The 19,721-nt window shown below is 31.7% G+C and overlaps 1 protein-coding gene across 1 annotated transcript; it reads left to right on the plus strand.

Annotated features, from left to right (window-relative positions):
- Positions 1 to 6,493: 6,493 nt before the first annotated feature.
- Positions 6,494 to 18,984, plus strand: LOC114306019 (Transmembrane amino acid transporter family protein). The gene is made up of 7 exons (XM_028251174.2): positions 6,494 to 6,783; positions 7,040 to 7,270; positions 15,276 to 15,373; positions 15,899 to 16,085; positions 17,362 to 17,492; positions 17,652 to 17,888; positions 18,002 to 18,984. The coding sequence occupies exons 1-7, from the start codon at positions 6,699 to 6,701 to the stop codon at positions 18,389 to 18,391; spliced, it is 1,359 nt and encodes a 452-aa protein (XP_028106975.1). The 5' UTR covers positions 6,494 to 6,698; the 3' UTR covers positions 18,392 to 18,984.
- Positions 18,985 to 19,721: the final 737 nt, after the last annotated feature.

Raw genomic sequence — 19,721 nt, forward strand, 5'->3', positions numbered from 1 at the left:
TAAATAAATAAACTCACACAAATATGAACATTCACATTGCAACGTGAAAACATAAAATAAAATTGACAAAAGTAAAAATTGACTATTTCGACTGTTCAATGGTAAGAAAAATGATTGTTCAACCAACAAACATAGTAAAAAAAATAATAAAATGCAACTAACTTTCGAAAAAATTTCAAAAAAAAAAAACTCATACCAAAATATAATGTGAATATTCATAATTTACAATTAACATACAACTAACCTTAGAAAAAACTAAATTCATACCAATGTGAATATTCACACTGCAACATGAAACAAAATTGAAAAAAAAAAATGAATATTTCAATTGTTTGATAATAACAAAAAATGATTGTTTAAACAGCAAATATAATAACAAATAACCAGTAATATGTGAATATTCACATCTTGCAAAATATATAATTATATCTATATCTATATTTCAACACTTATTTCTTAGACTTTCAAACAATGTGAAATATGAACATTCATACTGATTGACAAAAAAATAGAAATAATGGCAACAATAGAGACTCTGAATCCAGTAACCCGAGTTCAAATCTTTCATTGGTGGTGTTGGGTTGCTTCTATTCTCTTGTAGTTGGTGGAAGTTGGGGGTGTTAGGATTAAATTGGTGGTTCTGTTAGTTTTCTTTGTTTGGTGTGTGGCTGTTTGTTTTTCTGGGTGGGGTGTAGTTTTGTTGTTTTGTTTGGTTGTCTTCTTGGATGGTATCTCACCATCCTTTGGTGTGCTTTTTCTTTCTTTGTTGATGTTTTCATCTGTATTTGTTGAATCTTCATCAATAAAGTTGATCTCTCTTTGCTGATCAAAAAAAAAAAAAATGGCAGCAATAGAATTAGAAATTTTAAAAAAATCAATCACTCTAAAAATAAAAAAATATCACCCACATCCTCATTTTTACCATCATCTTTATTATTATCACTATCATTAACAATCTATGCAATTTCACCATTCTACCAATCCAAATCAAACCAAACCCACATTTGAAAAATTATAACAAAATTGACTGGACATAAACAGAGTTTTTACTTACAACAATGGACAAACATAGAGTTTCGAACACAGAGCAATAATGGATGAATACAGAACTTCAACATAAAGTGACAATGAATGAACACAAAGTTTCATCGCAACAATGGATGAACATAACATTATTTCACCACTATGTATAAACTAGAGTTTCTAAACCATACCAAATAGATAGTTTCGAAACCCTAGCACAATAAAATAATATCACAAATGTAAATGAAACTGATCAAAAAGAAAAACGTGAATAATGATAACTATCAAAATAGAAGTAGCAACAAAAAAGAAATGTGTATATCCTTTTTATATATGTAATACATATCAATAATATATAATAGTCCAACAAACAATATAAATCAGAAAAAAAAAGGATCTCATGGAATAAAAGTATAAATACATGGGATTAATTAGGTTACAATTTTTTAAAAATATTTAGTGGTTTAGAACATCTCTAAATGAGATTTATCAATAAAAAATCATTTTTTTCCGATTTAAAAAAAATGGTGGTGAAGTGAAATGTTGGTCACACTGAATAGAGGGTGGTACATTCATTTCAATAGCTGGGTAGAGCCAAATTCGTAAATTCCATCGGAAGGGTGAAATCATGCATATTTACGTTGACATATAGTCAACCCCGTCAAGTTCGTGGTTAGTTATGCGAAAGGCTAATGCTATAACTTCACATATGACACAGCAACAACCACTCTTTCTGTTGTCAACCTCCAGCTTCCCCACACCAAAAAACATAAAATAAAATACAATAAAAATAAGGGGTATTTTTTTTAAGGTCCCTGATATTATGACTTTGTAGTATAAAGGACATCAAATATTTTCATAATGTCTAAAGCCCCTTAACATCAATCCAGAGAAATTTCAGTCCTAAAGAAATTCTCTCCAGAGAAAATTGAAAATTTTCTGAGTACCAAAGAATTCCAGAGAAAATTGTGGAGAGAAAATTTGTGTATGTATTCAGGAAAATTCTACAAATCAGTTGCCTCATGATCTGGAGTCTTGTACATAAAAACTGATTTCATCATTGGATCGCCTTTTCACCACGCTCGCCCTTTGCATTAACCGATCCAGTGCTTGCATAACTTCAGACATGGGAGGCCGAAACTCTGGTTCAGGCTGCATAGAAGAGATACAAAACAAAAAGACATGAAAGAAGGCAACCGGTGGTCCTCTGCCTTGACAGACAAATACTGATAAGGTTATTCACAGAAATTCATTTTGATCACATGAAGGTTTTATTACACAGCCAATGCCTTTGGACATATATAAATAAAATTCAATGATGGTTGTAAATACCATAGTGTCACCTTCCGAAAAAAATATTCACCTCAACTCAAACTGCAAAGCAGCGTGCCATGACAGAAATTATAAGAGAAATAATTACACATCCTTTGATCTGATACTGATCATTGCTTTTAAAATCGGTCAAAATAAACCCAGAGAAATTTGAATTTTCTTCGGGTTGAATCCAGAGAAAATTCAAATTTCTCTGGGTTGAATCTAGAGAAACTTGAGAAATTCTTGGGGCCTCCGCTCATGAGCTATTGCCTTCGCTTAGCCTTCTCTTGCACAGTCAAGGACTGATCGGACTCAATCGCTCGAATCGCCACTTATATACTCTATTACCTCCACCTGCTGATCCATCCGAACAGCATTCTAGGTGATGAAGCCTCAAGTAACCATCTGCATCGACTTGAGCAAGCAACGGACCAACAATGGCTCCAACTAGGCTCCATTTTATATCAAAAATTCCCGTTGTCTCCACACGGTGAAACAGTTCAAGCCGTCCAGCATCAACATCAGTTCAAGCCGTCCACCCCCCAAGGAGAAGCAGCAAGAACCTAGCAACAACAACACCAATCCCACCCCCAAACTCGGTTCCGAATTCGGCTTCTTCTCCAATCCATCCACGCCTCGATTGACCGTTTCAAGCCTTAGCCTCCGGTGCCGGACTGTGACAACAGCGACTGTTCCGACGCAATCAGTTCCAGAGACCCCTAACCTCCAATGCAAGACCAAAAACAACCCCATCTCTTCTCTCTCTAGGGTCCCGGAGGTTTGCGACGGTGGCGGAACAGAAGAAGGAGTCGGAGGAGAAGGTGTTGAGGAAGAGGTCGTAGAGGAGGGTGGAGGAGCAGAGCTTGTTGCCTTGGATCTGGAAGACAGTGGGTAAGAGGAGAAGAGAGAGAGAGAGAAAGAGAGTAGAGTAGAGACAAAGAGTCAAATTTCTCTGATATATGTTTAGGGACCTTAGACATCAAAAAATAATTTTGTGGATTCCTTCCATTACGAAAAGTGGGAGAGGGACCCTAAACTAATTTTCCCTAAAAATAAAACTCGACTTTACAATTAAGACTATTAGGACCACAACAATATGCGAATGCTATATAATATATATATATATATATATAGGAGATTCCAACATACACCTCCTTTCATCACATACATTTTTTATTTTATTATTTTTTTAATTATGACCAATTTTTTTTTTAATTATAATTCTTGAATTATATTTTATATTGTGTTTAATTATAACATTTTATTTATTTATTTATTTATAATGATTTATGTCATTTTTTTAGTTATAAGATATATAGAGTGGGCACTTTTGAATGTGTGCATAATGTTTTCATATATCTATATATATACGAACCGTTTAATTATTTGAGATTCGTCTATTCTTTTCGATTTTGCCCTTTCATTTTGAATAATTTACTAATGGTGACCTATATGTTGAGTGAAGGATTTTTTGTAATTACGCAAACATTCTTGGTTAACTATGAAATATAAATATATTATTTGTTACAAATTACAAATACACCCATAAGGTTTGTTTAAAATATGAATCGGTCCTATAATACTAGAAATTACAACTATCATTTGTTATAAATTTTAATTTAACACAATACTCGGGAAAAAAAAACTATTCTCCTATGTAATACTAAATTATCAAAATTATTTATTGAAAAATATTTCTCATATCATTAAAAATTGTTAATTGACTTAATAATTTACTTATTAACAAAATAGTTAACTGAAAAATATTTTTCATAACGTTAAAATTATTAATTTGCTTAACGATTTCCTTATGAATAAAATTGGTCATTTATTATGCGAGTATGATTTATGTACTAAGAAAAGAGTTTTTTTTTAGGGTCCTTGATATTAAGACTTTATAGTATAAAGGGCATTCAATATTTTAATTATATCTAAGGTCCCTCAAATTGATTCAGAGAAAATTTGACTTCACAGATAAAATCTTACCAGAATTTCTCTGCACTCACTTTAACCCAGAGAAATTCTCCTAGTCTAGAGAAATTCACAAAAACTCAGAGAAAATTCCCATCTAACCCAAAAAAATTCACAAACCTCTTTAAGACCTTTCACTTTGAGGGAAAAACAACAGAAATAAAAGTCTTGAAATCATTGTACAGAGAATATGAATATAAATACTATGTTATCTATGTGATGGAAAAAAACAAAAATTCAGACACTTTTTACAGAGATTTACGAGGAGAGTCTTAGGCCTTGTTTGGGAACATGCTTTTTTAGTAACTTTTTGAATTTTTGGCTAAAATATGATGTAAAAAAAACTAGTACGTTTGGAATGACTTTTTAGCTTTTTAAGAAAAGATGTACAAAAAATAGAGAGAAAATAGAATCTTTGACTTTTTGGTATAAATTGTTGACTTTTTGGCTTTTTTAATAACTTTTTGACTTTTTTGGCTAAAAAAGTCACTTGCCAAACGAGGCATTAGTATCATATGCATCTTGCTAAGGACCAGGTTTACAAAAAAAACTATCCCAACAAAAGAACCAGACACTCTCAATTTATTTGCTTAGATAGTAAAAAAAAACGATAATAATGATTACCTATGATATTATTAATCCAGAGAAAATTTGACTTCATAGAGAAAACCTCATCAAATAAGTTCTAGAAAGAATTTCTCTGGACTTTGACTTTCCATTCTCCAAAGAAATTTGGCCTTCCCTTTTTTCTAGAGAAATTTCCCTTCTCTAGTATTCCTTAGACATCCCACTCTCTAGAGAAATTTTGGAAATTTCTCTAAAATTTCTCTGGCCTTCCCTTCTCTCCATAGAAATTTCTTTTATCTGGCCTTCCCTCCAGAGAAATTTCAAATTTCTCTGGCCTTCTCCGACCTTCCTTGGACTTCTCACAAAATTACCTCTCTAGAGAAATTTTGAAAATTCTCTGGCTTTCCCTGAACTTCCCACAAACCTCTTGAAATGTATATGTGAAATAATATCAATCAAAACACAAATCAATTGCCATATCTTAATCGCAACAAATTGAAGTAAATACTTAATTACAGACCTCCTAACTCCCCATACATAGTGATTTCAGATAATCAATTACACAAAATCAAAGGCTGTGAAACATCTATTAAGGAGAAAGGTGAATATGCTCCTCCGATCACCGACCTCAACGCCCTACTCGACGAGTTCTTGTTGGCTATCATGATTTCGCCGATCTCTGCCGTGCTCAGCGTTGCTCTGTCCTAAAAACACCTCTTCAACTTGTGGAAACAACTTGTGATCCTTGAGCCCTAGATAGTTATTCGCTAAGCTCTTGCAGGAATTGAAATCACAAAGAGGAAAATGAATGTGAACATCGATTCGTCTTGGTCTGAGTATCGATGAATCGATATGTATTTCAGTATTGAGAAATCGACAGCGATGACCTTGTCCGGTGTACTGAACTTCATGGATTGACTTGTGAGTTTGTGTTGCGGAGATGAGAGAATGATGGTGTTCACGCTGAACAACAAAATTGGACGGCTCTGCAACTAGGCTTTTCAACCGAATCAATGCTGAACAACCCTCTGAATCGGTGCTGAAACGGTTCATGGTTGATTGATAGGTCAGTGAATCGGAGAGAGGGAAGAAGAAATTGTTGGGTACGAAAGAGGAAGAGGGAATGAATTTTCTCTGTGATATATGGATGTAGGGTTAAGGAACCTTAGACATCACAAAATAATATTGTGGATCTCTTCCATCACAAAAAATGGGAGAGGGGCCTTAGACTAATTTTCCCTTAAGAAAATTAGTCATTTGTATATATATATATATATATATATTTACTTCTTTATTAGTTCAGTGAATTATCTTAGTAATTTTTTTAGATGTAAATATTATCTTAGCATTTGTATTATATTTATCTGTTGAGAAAAATTATATAATTATTTTTAAAATTTTGGAAGAAATGATAAAGAATCATAAATTCACCCAAAATAATATAGTAATAGAATTGGAGTCTACATTATTAGATGTATAATAAATCAAAAAATAATACATATCATACCACATAATTCTACCATATATTTAATAATTTATTTAATTTAATTTCATAAAAAATATGCCAATTTAAAAAAAAAAATTATTAAAATAGCAAGTTAAAACATACTGTAATAATAATACGTGTCATACCATGTCTTTTTAAACTAATATATATATACGTTGGAACTGGTATCTGTTTGGCGGATTACTCTATAAGACATTTCTCCATTGATCCTCTCTCCAACCTCCTCTTCTTCTAATTGGCGCCTCTCAAACAACAAAATCCTTATCCTCAGCACCTTCATACTGTTTCGTTCCCACTGCTATCCATACATAGACTGATGGCAGAACCTCCCCAAATTGATCGATTTCCCGAGTGCAGTCGCGACGAAGACGCCGGAGCAGCTTTCGTCTTAGAATCAAAAGGTACTCCAAACAAACAAATTCACAATCTCAATCTCTCTATGTATATGTGTGTATAAATTAAAGATGTTTTTAGTCGAGAGATTTAAGAATGAATTTAAAAAGAAAAAAATAGAATGTTAATAAAATATAAATAAAATATACATACATTTAATTCTACATGTCTTTTCTCTTTTGAATTTTAAATCTCTTCCTAAATATCTCGACCAAACAAAACGTAATTGGAATGATAGTATTAATTTGTGATGGAAATAAACAGGGCAGTGGTGGCACGCGGGGTTTCATCTGACGACGGCGATAGTAGGGCCGACGATACTGACGCTACCCTACGCATTCAGGGGGTTGGGGTGGGGGCTAGGGTTCTTGTGCTTGACTGTAATGGGAGTGGTGACTTTTTACTCTTATTACCTCATGTCTCTCGTGCTTGAACACTGCGAGAAGGACGGTCGCCGTCACATCCGCTTCCGTGAGCTCGCCGCCGACGTTCTAGGTAATCAAAACCCCTCCCTTACTCGCTCCTTTTCAATTCAGTTTCTTTCTGTGTTCTCGACTCGATCTGTTTTGGAGAAATTATCTGGTAGAGTAGAAACGAATATCAAACACCGTAAATTCATGCGATATTTGGGGTTACCACATGGTCGGAAAAAGTTTAAGTCGCTCTCTAACTTTTTCAAAGTTTAGACAACGGAATAGTGTTGAATTGGTAAGTTAGGTCGAGTCAACCTTCTTTATTGGGTTGAGTAAAGTAGGATGTGGTGATAAGTCAGTTATTTCATGCTTGTAAGTTGTATGTCTGCTTTCTCAACAATCATTTATCCCTCTAATAAAAATGAGTGAGAGCACTAATTAGTGTTACCACTAATGATGTGGTAGTGGACCTCACCATGAATGATTTGATGTTTTGACCTTGGTGTTGTATTTTTTTTCTTTTTTTATTGAGTGTCATGTCATTAGTGATCTTTTTAGAGTTCCAAAATTAGTGGTCTCTATCATTGTTGTCCCTCTAATTTTAAAAGTACTAATTGAACACTAATGAAGTGGAAATTAAAAAAAAAAAAAAAAGTTAAAACATCACATCAATAAATGAACTCACCTCTTAAGAGGGGTTTTTCCCATATTAAGCCTTTTTTGTATCTTATTTTCCAAATTAAGCCTAGTTTAAATGGATTTCTTAAACTAGGCTAAAGCGCTATTACAAATCGCGCTTTCACTGTTTGGAGTTCAAAATTTGATGAATAGTGAAAGCGCTATTACAAAACGCGCTTTTAATTAAGAAATCGCTATTTCAAATCGCGCTTTTAACATAAATTTTTTTTCCTGAAGAAAACGCTATTTGAAATCGCGCTTTCACTGTGCGTATAATTTTTTTTTTTTTTTAGAAAACGTTATTTCAAATAACGTTTCTACTGTCAACACAAACCAAAACCAACCCACACTCTGACACACTCACACACCCACAACACTGTAGCATTGAAATTATATAATTTTTATAATTTTTGTAAATATAAATCATTTTTAGGTTATAGATGGTTTGATTTATAATACGTATGTAAGAGTAAAAATTTTTATAATCAAAAATACTTTTTGCAATTTTTATAATCAAAAATAATTTATAAATTATCAAAAATAATTTATAATACGTATGTATTATAAAATTTTTTATAATAATTTATAATGCGTATGTATTTACTTTAAAAAAATTATATATAATATGTATGTATTATATATATAATTTTTATAGGGAAAATCGGTCTAAGGTCCCTATCCAACTTTTAGTAATGGATTAGGTCCACAATCTGTTCTTTTGTAGTCTAAGGTCCCTCACCCCATTCCCTCTCTTTCTACTCACTTTCTCTCTCTACATGGGCTCTCTGTTTCTGCTTCACATTCAAATAATGGTCAGCAAACAAACTTCTATTTGTGTGTCATTCACATGGCATCCAATGCTATCACTTGGTCTGCTAATCGTGATGCTCCCATTTCGAATTCAGGAAAGATGAGTCTAACCCTTGATGGGATTTCAATTACCGATCAAGATGGCGCTTTTAGATGGTCAACTGCGCCATTGAAGGCGTCGGTGTCCGCTCTTCAGTTAACCGAAATGGGCAATCTTCTTTTGCTTGATCAATTCAATGTTACCCTTTGGGAGAGCTTTCGTTATCCAACGGACACGATTGTGATTGGGCAGAATTTGCCTCTTGGGTTATTGCTGTCGAGCACTGTATCAAGCGGTGACTTGTCAACTGGCAATTACAGGCTCGCGGTTAGTGCCTCAGACGCTTTACTGTAGTGGCAGAATTTGACATATTGGAAACTGTCAATGGATACCAAGGCTTATACGAACTCAAATTATGCAGTGGAGTATATGGCGATAAACCAAACAGGTCTGTATCTGTTTGGTCATAATGGTAGTGTAGTTGTTATTCAGGTGAACTTGTCTCCATCTGAATTTCGAATAGCCAAGCTTGATTATTCTGGACTTGGAAATAGTGATGTGAATCATGCGATAAGTGTACATCTCTATAGTTCCTAGATGAATCAAGAAGAAGAGGGCTCCACTTTGAGGGTCATGTTAATTACATGAGGTATTTACATCCTATGAGATCAATAGGAAGGCATCATCAGCCTACTTCCTTGAAAAGCATCCTAGTGGATATATGAAGGAAGCAAACAAAAAATTATTTTGGAGAACTAAGATTTGTCATGTAATTCTTTACTGTAGTGCTAGATTAAGTTTTAAGATGCATGTGGATTTTTTTGTTTTATCTTTACTGTGGTAGCTGCTAATCAAGATATTAGTGAATTGGACTGAATTTTCTCTGGGTTGATCCAGAGAAATTCTCTGGTTTGAACTGAATTTTCTCTGGGTTGATCCAGAGAAATTCTCTGGTTTGGATTGAACTAGTCCTCAAGTGTTGTCCAGAGAAATTTGGCATTTTCTCTGTGAATTTTCTCTGGTTTGGAAATCATGTTTTTTGAATCTTTAGTATGTATAAAGGTGTAATGATGTCATGTTGAGAATTGAATTCATTTTATAACCCATAGATTTCTTCTCTCAGTGCTCTAATTCATTTGAATTCTTTTTTCTTTTTTTTTCGTTGATTAAAATTTCTTTACAAAGTTGCTCATTTTATTCCCCCAAAACGAAAACCACATGTGATTTAAGGCAATTATTGACAAGATATTCCAGTGTTTAAATCACCAGAAAATACTCTGATTTGCACCATTTTTGGGAATTGGATGAGACATTTGCAAAACATAGAAAATCAAAAAAATTGAACAAATCAGAGAAATTTCAAATTTCTCTGGTTTGAAATTTCTCTGGGTTGAAATTTCTCTGGATAGATTTTCTCTGGACCTGCAGAAACTTTTCAAAAAATAATACAAACCAGAGAAATTCTCAATTGTTATTTTTAATAAACCAAAGTAATTCTCAATTGATATTTCAATAACAAACTAGAGAAATACTCAGATTTTTCAAGAGTTTCTCTGGTTCTGGTAAGTTGCCATTGTTATTCCATTCTAATGTTGCTTACATATTACAATGTGAAATTTTTCCAGTTAAATTCAGTTGAAGAATGTTGCTTACCTAATGAATCACAATGATTTGGATGTAAGTGAGAAGAAAAGTAGAGAAACTCATCCAGAGAAATTTGGTCCAGAGAAATTTCTCTGATCCAGAATTTCTCTGACTAATTTTCTCTGCACTGAAATTTCTCTGGACCAAATTTCTCTGGACCAATTTTCTCTGCACTGAAATTTCTCTGGACCAAATTTCTCTGGACCAATTTTCTCTGGACTGAAATTTCTCTAGACTGAAATTTCTCTGGATCAAAGTTGAGGGACCTTAGATATTATGAAAATATTGTTGAGGGACCTTAGACATTATGAAAATATTTGGTTTCCTTTATGCTATAAAATCATAATACCAAGGACCTTAAAAAAAAAACCCCCATTTTTATATATTTACTTTAAATAAATTATTTTTGATACGTATGTATTTTATATATAATACGTATGTATTATATTTATAATTTTTATATATTTATATATTTACTTTAAATAAATTATTAATAAATATATAATAATTATTTTATAAAATAAATTATTAATAAAAATTATTGATTGTAAAATAAATTGATTACTTTATAAAATAAATTGATTATAATTTTTATTAATAATTATTTATTGTATATTTTTAAATAATTTATAAAGATTATAATCAATTTATAAATAATTTTTACAATTTTTATAATCAATTTTTACATACGTATGACAATAATTTTTATAAATTATTTAAACCATACATATGTAAGGGTAAAAAATTTTAGGTTATGGATGGTTTGATTTATCATTTATCAAAATTTTTACCCTTAAACCATACGTATGTAAATATGAAGATGGGTTTACTGTAAATGTAAATGTGAAGATACGTATTAAATTATTTACATACATATTAATTATAAATTTTTTAAAATTATTTTTGAATAATACATACGTATTATAAAATGTGAAGATGGGTTTACTGTAAAAAATTTTAAATAAAAAATGTAAAGATTTAAATAATACATACGTATTATAAATTATTATAAAAAAATTTATAATACATACGTATTATAAAATTTTATTAATAATTTATTTTATAAAATAATTATTATATATTTATTAATAATTTATTTAAAGTAAATATATAAAAATTATATATATATAATACATACGTATTATATATAATTTATTTAAAGTAAATACATACGTATTATAAATTATTATAAAAAATTTTATAATGCATACGTATTATAAATTATTTTTGATAATTTATAAATTATTTTTGATTATAAAAATTGCAAAAATTATTTTTGATTATAAAAATTTTTACCCTTACATACGTATTATAAATCAAACCATCTATAACCTAAAAATGATTTATATTTACGAAAATTATAAAAATTATATAATTTCAATGCTATAGTGTTGTGGGTGTGGGTGTGTGAGTGTGTCAGAGTGTGGGTTGGTTTTGGTTTGTGTTGACAATAAATAACGTTTCCTAAAAAAAAAGAAAAAATTTATACGCACAGTGAAAGCGCGATTTCAAATAGCGTTTTCTTCAAAAAAAAAAAATTTATATTAAAAGCGCGATTTGAAATAGCGATTTCTTAATTAAAAGCGCGTTTTGTAATAGCACTTTCACTATTCATCAAATTTTGGGCTCCAAACAGTGAAAGCGCGATTTGTAATAGCGCTTTAGCCTAGTTTAGGAAATCCGTCCAAACTAGGCCTAATTTAAAAAATAAGATACAAAAAAGGCTTAATATGAGAAAAGCCCCCCCCCCTTCTTAAGAAGCTCATAATTTAGACTTTCTAAACATTTTTCCTGCTTTCTAATGATAGAGAGGTCTAACAGTAAGAGCTATGCCTGATTTTTAGTGATAAGAGAACTCTAATACTAAGAGCTAACATGTGAGGTGTTGAATAAAAAAAAAAAGTCAAAATATTACATCAGCATGTGAAATCCATCATTGGAGTTTTATTAAAACTCTCAATTAAAACTCTCTAACATCGTAATTTAGACCTTCTAAACATTTTTCCTGCTTTCTAATGATAGAGAGGTCTAACAGTAAGAGCTATGCCTGATTTTTAGTGATAAGAGAACTCTAATACTAAGAGCTAACATGTGAGGTGTTGAATAAAAAAAAAAAGTCAAAATATTACATCAGCATGTGAAATCCATCATTGGAGTTTTATTAAAACTCTCAATTAAAACTCTCTAACATTATTGATGGAATTTAATACCCAATCTCAAAATAGAAAGATAGAGGAAAACATACTGGTATTGGTTATTAGCTGTTAAAGAGTTTGGTTAGTATTTATTTAGTGCCAAATTAATAATTTAAAATTAGAATTAATTACTTAAAATTTTTATTTACAAATGTTATAGTAGCGTCTTATCTAAGATTTTTTGAACCAATAATTTTATTTAGTAAAATTGAGAATATTATCAGTTTTTTCTAATTTTTAAAACTAAGAATATTATCAATTTTGTATAGTATTGTTTGAGATAATTGTTTCACTAACTGATAAGAAAAAAAAAAAAAAAACAGACCATGAGATTAAACGTTTTTGGTCTTCTACTTATTGGTTTGATTCAACTATCCAATGAAGCCGATAACATTATTAGTTTTTTTATTTTTAAGTTTTTATTTTTATTTTTATTTTTAATTTTTTTAAAATTTTTCAGTTTGCACATCAATGTTCCATCATCATACTTCTTTATAGACACAAAATTTTCATTTTTGCACAAAAAAATAATTCAATTTTTTCAAAAAACAAAAAAAATGGTTATTTTATTTTATTTTTTTGCACTTAAATTTTTTTTTTTTTTTGGTTTTTTCAATTTGAAAGTTGATATTTTAAAGCTTTGAAAATCAAAATAAATGTCAAATTATCATGTTCCTTTATAGATAATAATAAATAATGAACAATTATTATTTGAAGGGCAATTTCAACTATCAAAAAGTTTAATGGGACTTGAAAGTTCAAAAAATCTTAATTAGAACTTAATGGAATATAAATTCATAAATTAAAACTTGTGTATAAATACTTCAAAATTAAAGTGGTTGTTTTTTTGATTAAATAATTAAAGTGGTTGTGTTGCTTAGTTTTTCTTACAACTAGACATAGAAGATAGTGCGACCTATTGCATTTATGTCGATGAGTAAAATGTGCGAGTAAAAATTTAGTGTAATGGTGCTAACGTGATATCACTAACTCATAATAAAATTATATCATATGAAAGGTAAATATCCTAATTTTTAGGTGTCACATATAAATGGAGGGTAAAAAATAAAAAAATAATTGGATGTTGAACCCCCCCCCCCCCCTCTCTCTGTCTAGTACTCTAGTGGTACAAAATCCATTTAGAATCATCAATGGAGAGATATATAAAATCACGCTTGGGCCTTGTTTGCCGCAGCTTATGGAGATTATTACTTACTTTATTTATTATAATTTTATGTAAGACTGTTTTATGTAGTTTCTACTTACATCTTATATAAGTGATTATTAGAAAGCAATGAAATGAGTGTTTTTAATTTTTATTTTTTGATTATCGAGTAAAACTTCAATATAATAGTGATATCATATTATCATTGACAAGTAATATCACCAATTAAACATAAAACACACATAGTTGGGTAAACCCCACTACATGAATTATATTTATGATAAATATAGCTAATTATTCAACTCAACTCTCAAACACACGCATGTGCATAGTGGAATCGGCGACTTAACCTTTTGGGTAGGGTATGCCCTTGAACACCCTAAAAAAATAATTTTATATAATAAATTAATATATATATGTTAAAATTGTTTATTCTCTAAGGTCTCGTTTGGCAAGTAGCTGTTTTAGCCTAAAAGTCAAAAAGTTACTAAAAAAATCAAAAAACCTATAACTTATATCAAAAAGTCAAAGATTCTCTTTTCTTTCTACTTTTTGCATATCTTTTCGTAAAAAGATAAAAAGTCACCCCAAACATACTAGTTTTTTTTACCTCATATTTTAGCTGAAAAGTCAAAAAGTTACTAAAATAGTCTGTTCCCAAACGAGACCTAAGTTTGAATATCCTATCTCATTCCATTGAACACCTAACTCACTCAATTCACTTGGTTGAATACCCAACTCATAACCTACGGACTCTTAAAACAACGATGTTAAGATTATCATATTTTTTTACCATAATTTGTTCATGACCTTATATGTCAAACATCATGTTTAATGAAAATCATCACTCATGCTTCTTAATGATATAATATTAACTCATGAGATGATAAATAAAATATGATAAAAAAATATGGTAATTAACATTCTTAGTTATATATATATATATATGTGTGTGGTTTCAGTTTATATAGATCCTTCTTTGTTTTTGTTTATCCTCTCTAGTAATATAATTTTTTAGACAATAATCCATTATAAAGTATATATCCATGTATTTTATTGCTTGTCTCAAATCTTATGCCTATTTATGTTCACAGTTCATACATTGACCAATTAAAAACTTACTTTATAACTTACTGCACAAACTAACCATAAAGAAATTAGACTCTACGAGAAAAAAAAATCTCATTTTATCATGCTAGTGATAAATATAAAATATATTTATGTAAATTTTTGTATTCTCATTTTGTTTTTGAAACAATGATATCAATATATTAAAATTTATTATTATTTTTTTTTTTGTGTGTGTGATTTGAAAAGTCTTAAAAAGTTTAAATTTTTGAATGTCTACGATGAAAAATATTTCTAAGTCGCCACTATAGTGGGGTACATTATACTTACATGGAATGTTATAATTGGATGGTGTCATGGTGATACCATGTCATCATTAACACGTGGTATCACCATTACAAATAATTTTTTCTCCTTATTATTAGCTTTCGGTTTGCAAGAAGCTGCTTTTGAACTTATAATAATGTGTGGTTTTGTTTTCACTTAGGATCTGGGGGGATGTTTTATCTTGTAATATTCATCCAGACGGCAATCAACACTGGCATTGGAATAGGAGCTATCTTGCTTGCAGGTGAATGCCTCCAGGTACTGTTTTTCTTACTCTGCTTCTGAAATTGCAACAAGTGAAGAAATATAATGCACACAATTGCCATTGTTTCTACCCTAAAGTCGACCAACGTTCTTAGCTCTAACCACAAGTTGTATTTGAGCTTTATTCATTACATAAACTTGGTCTTGGTTATTAGATAAAATTTTGATAGTATGGGAGATAATAGTCGCATTCTGAAACGCAGATATGGTTGAAAAATCTGTGATCCTGTAAAGTTGAGCTTGGTAGCAATTTATCGTCATTTACAATCCCATTCTCTTTAGTAGTTTCATGGTTCAACTACATGTGCTAATAACAGTGGGAAGGTAGTTCTTTCAACAATAATTAATAAACGATTAAACATATGAACTTCAAGATTTCCTTAAACAGGAATTCTTTGGGAATATATAAGCAAGAAGTAAAGGCACAAATAGCAGAAATGTAAACCAGGATAACTATGTTTTGCATGCTTTGTGTATTATTTTAGTGATTCTGATTTTTCTCCTTCATGTCTGTACAAGATTATGTACTCAAACCTTTCCCCTAATGGGTCCCTGAAATTGTACGAGTTCATAGCGATGGTGACGGTAGTGATGATAGTTCTTTCCCAGCTTCCAACCTTCCACTCCCTCAGACACATTAACCTGGTTTCACTTCTCCTCAGCTTGGGCTACACTTTGCTTGTCGTTGGTGCTTCTATTCATGCAGGTAAATTCATCCATCTTTCAATAGAAATAACCCATTTTTCATGTTAAGAAGAAAGTTTCAATAGTAAAGCAAAAAGCATTACATATAGAATTCTTGTGGCTGAAGAATTGACTTTCATGTGAAGACATGAGAATGTTAACTATAAAGGATGTGCGTTGTGTGCATGTCTCCTCAAATGAGTATTAAAATTGCAGGAGTGACGGCTACTTTAAACTCAAGCCTAGTTTGAAACTTTCAACTTTTAAATTCAACCCACGTTTTGCGTATTTCTGGCTCTTTGTCACCAAACATGAAGAATCATGGATTGGTTTCGTGTGGCACTAAGACTATCTTATATTCATATGTTAAGGACTAGATTTCACTTCATGTGTATCCAAAGTCATTCATGAGAGGAAAGAGGAAGTAACTTGACAATTAGGGGGGGGGGGGGGGTTTGGGAAAGAGAACAAAACAGAGGAATTCAATCTATGAACTACCATCTAATTAAGCTACACCAAAATGGAGGATTAGGATCTCTGTCATTGTAGTTGTGCACATGTGAACAACTCATTGCAGGCCTACAGGCCCAAGATGGACTCTTGTTGATTGGGATTCAATTTTGGATTGAAGAGACTAGTAAAATCAATGGCATGATTAGAATCTACGAATAAAGGGAGGAATTATTGGGACTTTAACTTGTAATTATTGGCTAGCGTGTGGAGAACAAGCAGATGTATATTTAAAGACTACCATCTAATTAAGCTACGCCAAAATGGAAGATTAGGATCTCTGTCATTGTAGTTGTGCACATGTGAACAACTCATTGCAGGCCTACAGGCCCAAGATGGACCCTTGTTGATTGGGATTCAAATTTGGATTGAAGAGACTTGTTAAATCAATGGCATGATTAGAATCTATGAATAAAGGGAGGAATTATTGGGACTTTAACTTGTAATTGTTGGCTAGCGTGTGGAGAACAAACAGATGTATATTTAAAGACCTAACCTTGTGTTAGTGGTGAGAAAGTTTCTTAATCCATCAAGTTGGATTGAATTTTGAATTTTTTTCTTTTTTGAAATTTTAATGTTTGTGGTGATTTTTAATCGTCAACCTCCTTCAAGATCCATGGATCATACATGCATGTCCACGACTAATTCTGCAAAGATGATATCATATTCATGTCAGCACAATCATGTTCAATAATTAGACTAAAATTTACATGCCAGTTTAGTACATTTTGGTTGTAGATTTGTGAGGTAATGATATCAATGCATCTATTCCAATGTATGTCCTGCAGGTACCTCAAAAAATGCCCCGCCAAGGGACTATTCTCTAGAAAAGTCAGAGTCATCAAGGATTTTCAGTGCCTTCACTTCTATCTCCATAATAGCTGCTATTTTTGGGAATGGGATACTACCAGAAATACAAGTAATTTAATTTCCTCCATCAATTTTATGTTCATATCTTGGAGACTATTCATGATTAGATTATAAATTTTGGAGACTATCAATCACAGAATTCATATGACAACAGTATTTTCTTGATTTACATTTTATTGTTTGAAATCCTGCCATGTCAACACTACAGGCAACTCTGGCTCCACCAGTCACTGGGAAGATGCTGAAAGGCCTTTTGTTGTGTTACTCTGTAATTTTCGTTACTTTCTACTCTGCTGCAGTGTCTGGATACTGGGTTTTTGGGAACAAATCCAACTCTAATATTCTCAAGAGCTTAATGCCTGATAATGGACCTTCTTTGGCTCCAACATGGGTTTTAGGCCTAGCAATTGTCTTTGTTCTCCTTCAACTCTTTGCCATCGGGCTGGTAAGCTCATATGTTTTTCCACCAAAAAGAAGGTTTTCATCATGATTTATTCATAAATTGAAGAAAGCTTTTATAGGTTACATTGCGGTAATATTTTTCAACTATTAACACAGGTTTATTCTCAAGTGGCATTTGAGATCATGGAAAAGAAATCGGCTGACGTGAAGCAAGGGCTGTTCTCCAAAAGAAACTTAGTCCCAAGACTAATTCTCCGGACTCTGTACATGATATTCTGCGGTTTTTTTGCAGCAATGCTACCATTTTTTGGGGACATTAATGGTGTAGTAGGGGCTATTGGGTTCATCCCTCTAGATTTCATCCTCCCTATGCTTCTCTACAACATGACCTTTAAGCCCCCAAGATCATCCCTCACCTATTGGATCAATGTCTCTATAATGGTCGCCTTCACTGGTGCAGGAATCATGGGTTCATTCTCATCTATCAGGAAGTTGGTTCTTGATGCCAACAAATTCAAGCTCTTTAGCAGTAATGTGGTTGATTGATTTCATACATAAAAAATATGGCTATTTCAAACTCAAATGTGTGGGGATAATTCCCTAGACACTTCGGAAACATTTCCACAAGAGTGTGTTCATTAGAAACGATAGTTGCACATAACTAAAACACAAAAAATGCATAGAAAGTATGATGTGTGGCTTTGAGTGTTATGTGAGTCCTCTTTAAAATAAATCTAAACCACACAGTGCACCTTCTATGCACTTTTCTGTTAAGTGTGTTCAAGGAGAATACACAAAAGTGCTAAGTCCAATCTAGTACATGTTGTTTTAGGAAAGAGAAATAGTAATGCGTTGTGCAATTCAAGTTTGCTACGTACATACAATGACAATTGACCGAATGGATTACCAACAAGACACATAGGTACTCGGCTCACAAACATTAGGAGCCCACAAATGGGTGTCTTGTTAGTTATTCATTTAGTTATTTGGTCGTTGAGCCTATCTTCTTCTTCTTCTTTATTTTTTGGTTTTTTTTTATGTTTTATTTTTTATTTTATTTTTTTGTGTGCAAATATTTCATATACTCAGAAAAACTTGTTTTATACTGTAATGCCCAAAAACTTGATTGCGTTTCTATACTTCTGTTTCTTCATTTTCTTTTCCATCAAGCAATCAGCTCAAGCTTCAATTCAGGAAATTGAGTATGAAAGGTATGACTAGCATTGAAACTGGGATAGAAATAGAGAAAATTATACTTTACCCTCTTGATTTACGCTCTTAACTGTAGGTTGTTTTCACGTGAGTTTGCTCAATTAAAAACTGCTACATATTACTCCTTTAATTTTTTGATTTGTTTCAATCTTAATTAACTTTCTGTCAATATTTTATTATGAAAGTACATAAACTAGCTGCTTGTGTCATTTGTGTGTGTGTGGGTGTGTGTGTGTGTGTGTGTGTGTGCATGTGTTATTTTATTGTGAAAGTAAATAAAACCGAATAGAGTGGTTTATTATTTTTGTTGTGTCATGCTTTATTTGCAAATAGTTATAAACCAAAAACTTAGTTTGATTTGTTTTGTTTTGTTTTGTTTTTTGTTTTGTTTTGTTTTTTTTTTTGTTTTGTTTTTTTTTTTTTCTTTCTTTCTTTTTTCATTTCTTCCTCTTTTTCTCATCTTTTTTGAGCTCCACCAATTGCTCATCACTCCACCGGCCACCATTATCAATGACTTCCTTTGGCCACTACCTCCCTCGGTCGCTAACCACCTCTTGTTGCCACCAACCACCTACTACTGGCGGTAACCTCCTTTGACCACTACCTTAGGCTGTCGACTAGCCACCATCTCCAACCATTTTTGACCACCACTTCCCACGACTAA

The sequence above is a fragment of the Camellia sinensis genome, chromosome 13, assembly GCF_055761805.1.
Source record: "Camellia sinensis isolate YWXY chromosome 13, ASM5576180v1, whole genome shotgun sequence".
Classification (NCBI taxonomy): Eukaryota; Viridiplantae; Streptophyta; class Magnoliopsida; order Ericales; family Theaceae; genus Camellia; species Camellia sinensis.

What these genes read in the sequence shown, in the direction of transcription:
- LOC114306019 (XM_028251174.2), top strand. Translation starts at nt 6,699, where the DNA reads ATGGCAGAACCTCCCCAAATTGATCGATTTCCCGAGTGCAGTCGCGAC. An exon ending in GCTCGCCGCCGACGTTCTAG is followed by an intron (nt 7,271 to 15,275) that starts GTAATCAAAACC and finishes GTTTTCACTTAG; the next exon opens with GATCTGGGGGGATGTTTTAT. An exon ending in TGGTGCTTCTATTCATGCAG is followed by an intron (nt 16,086 to 17,361) that starts GTAAATTCATCC and finishes TATGTCCTGCAG; the next exon opens with GTACCTCAAAAAATGCCCCG.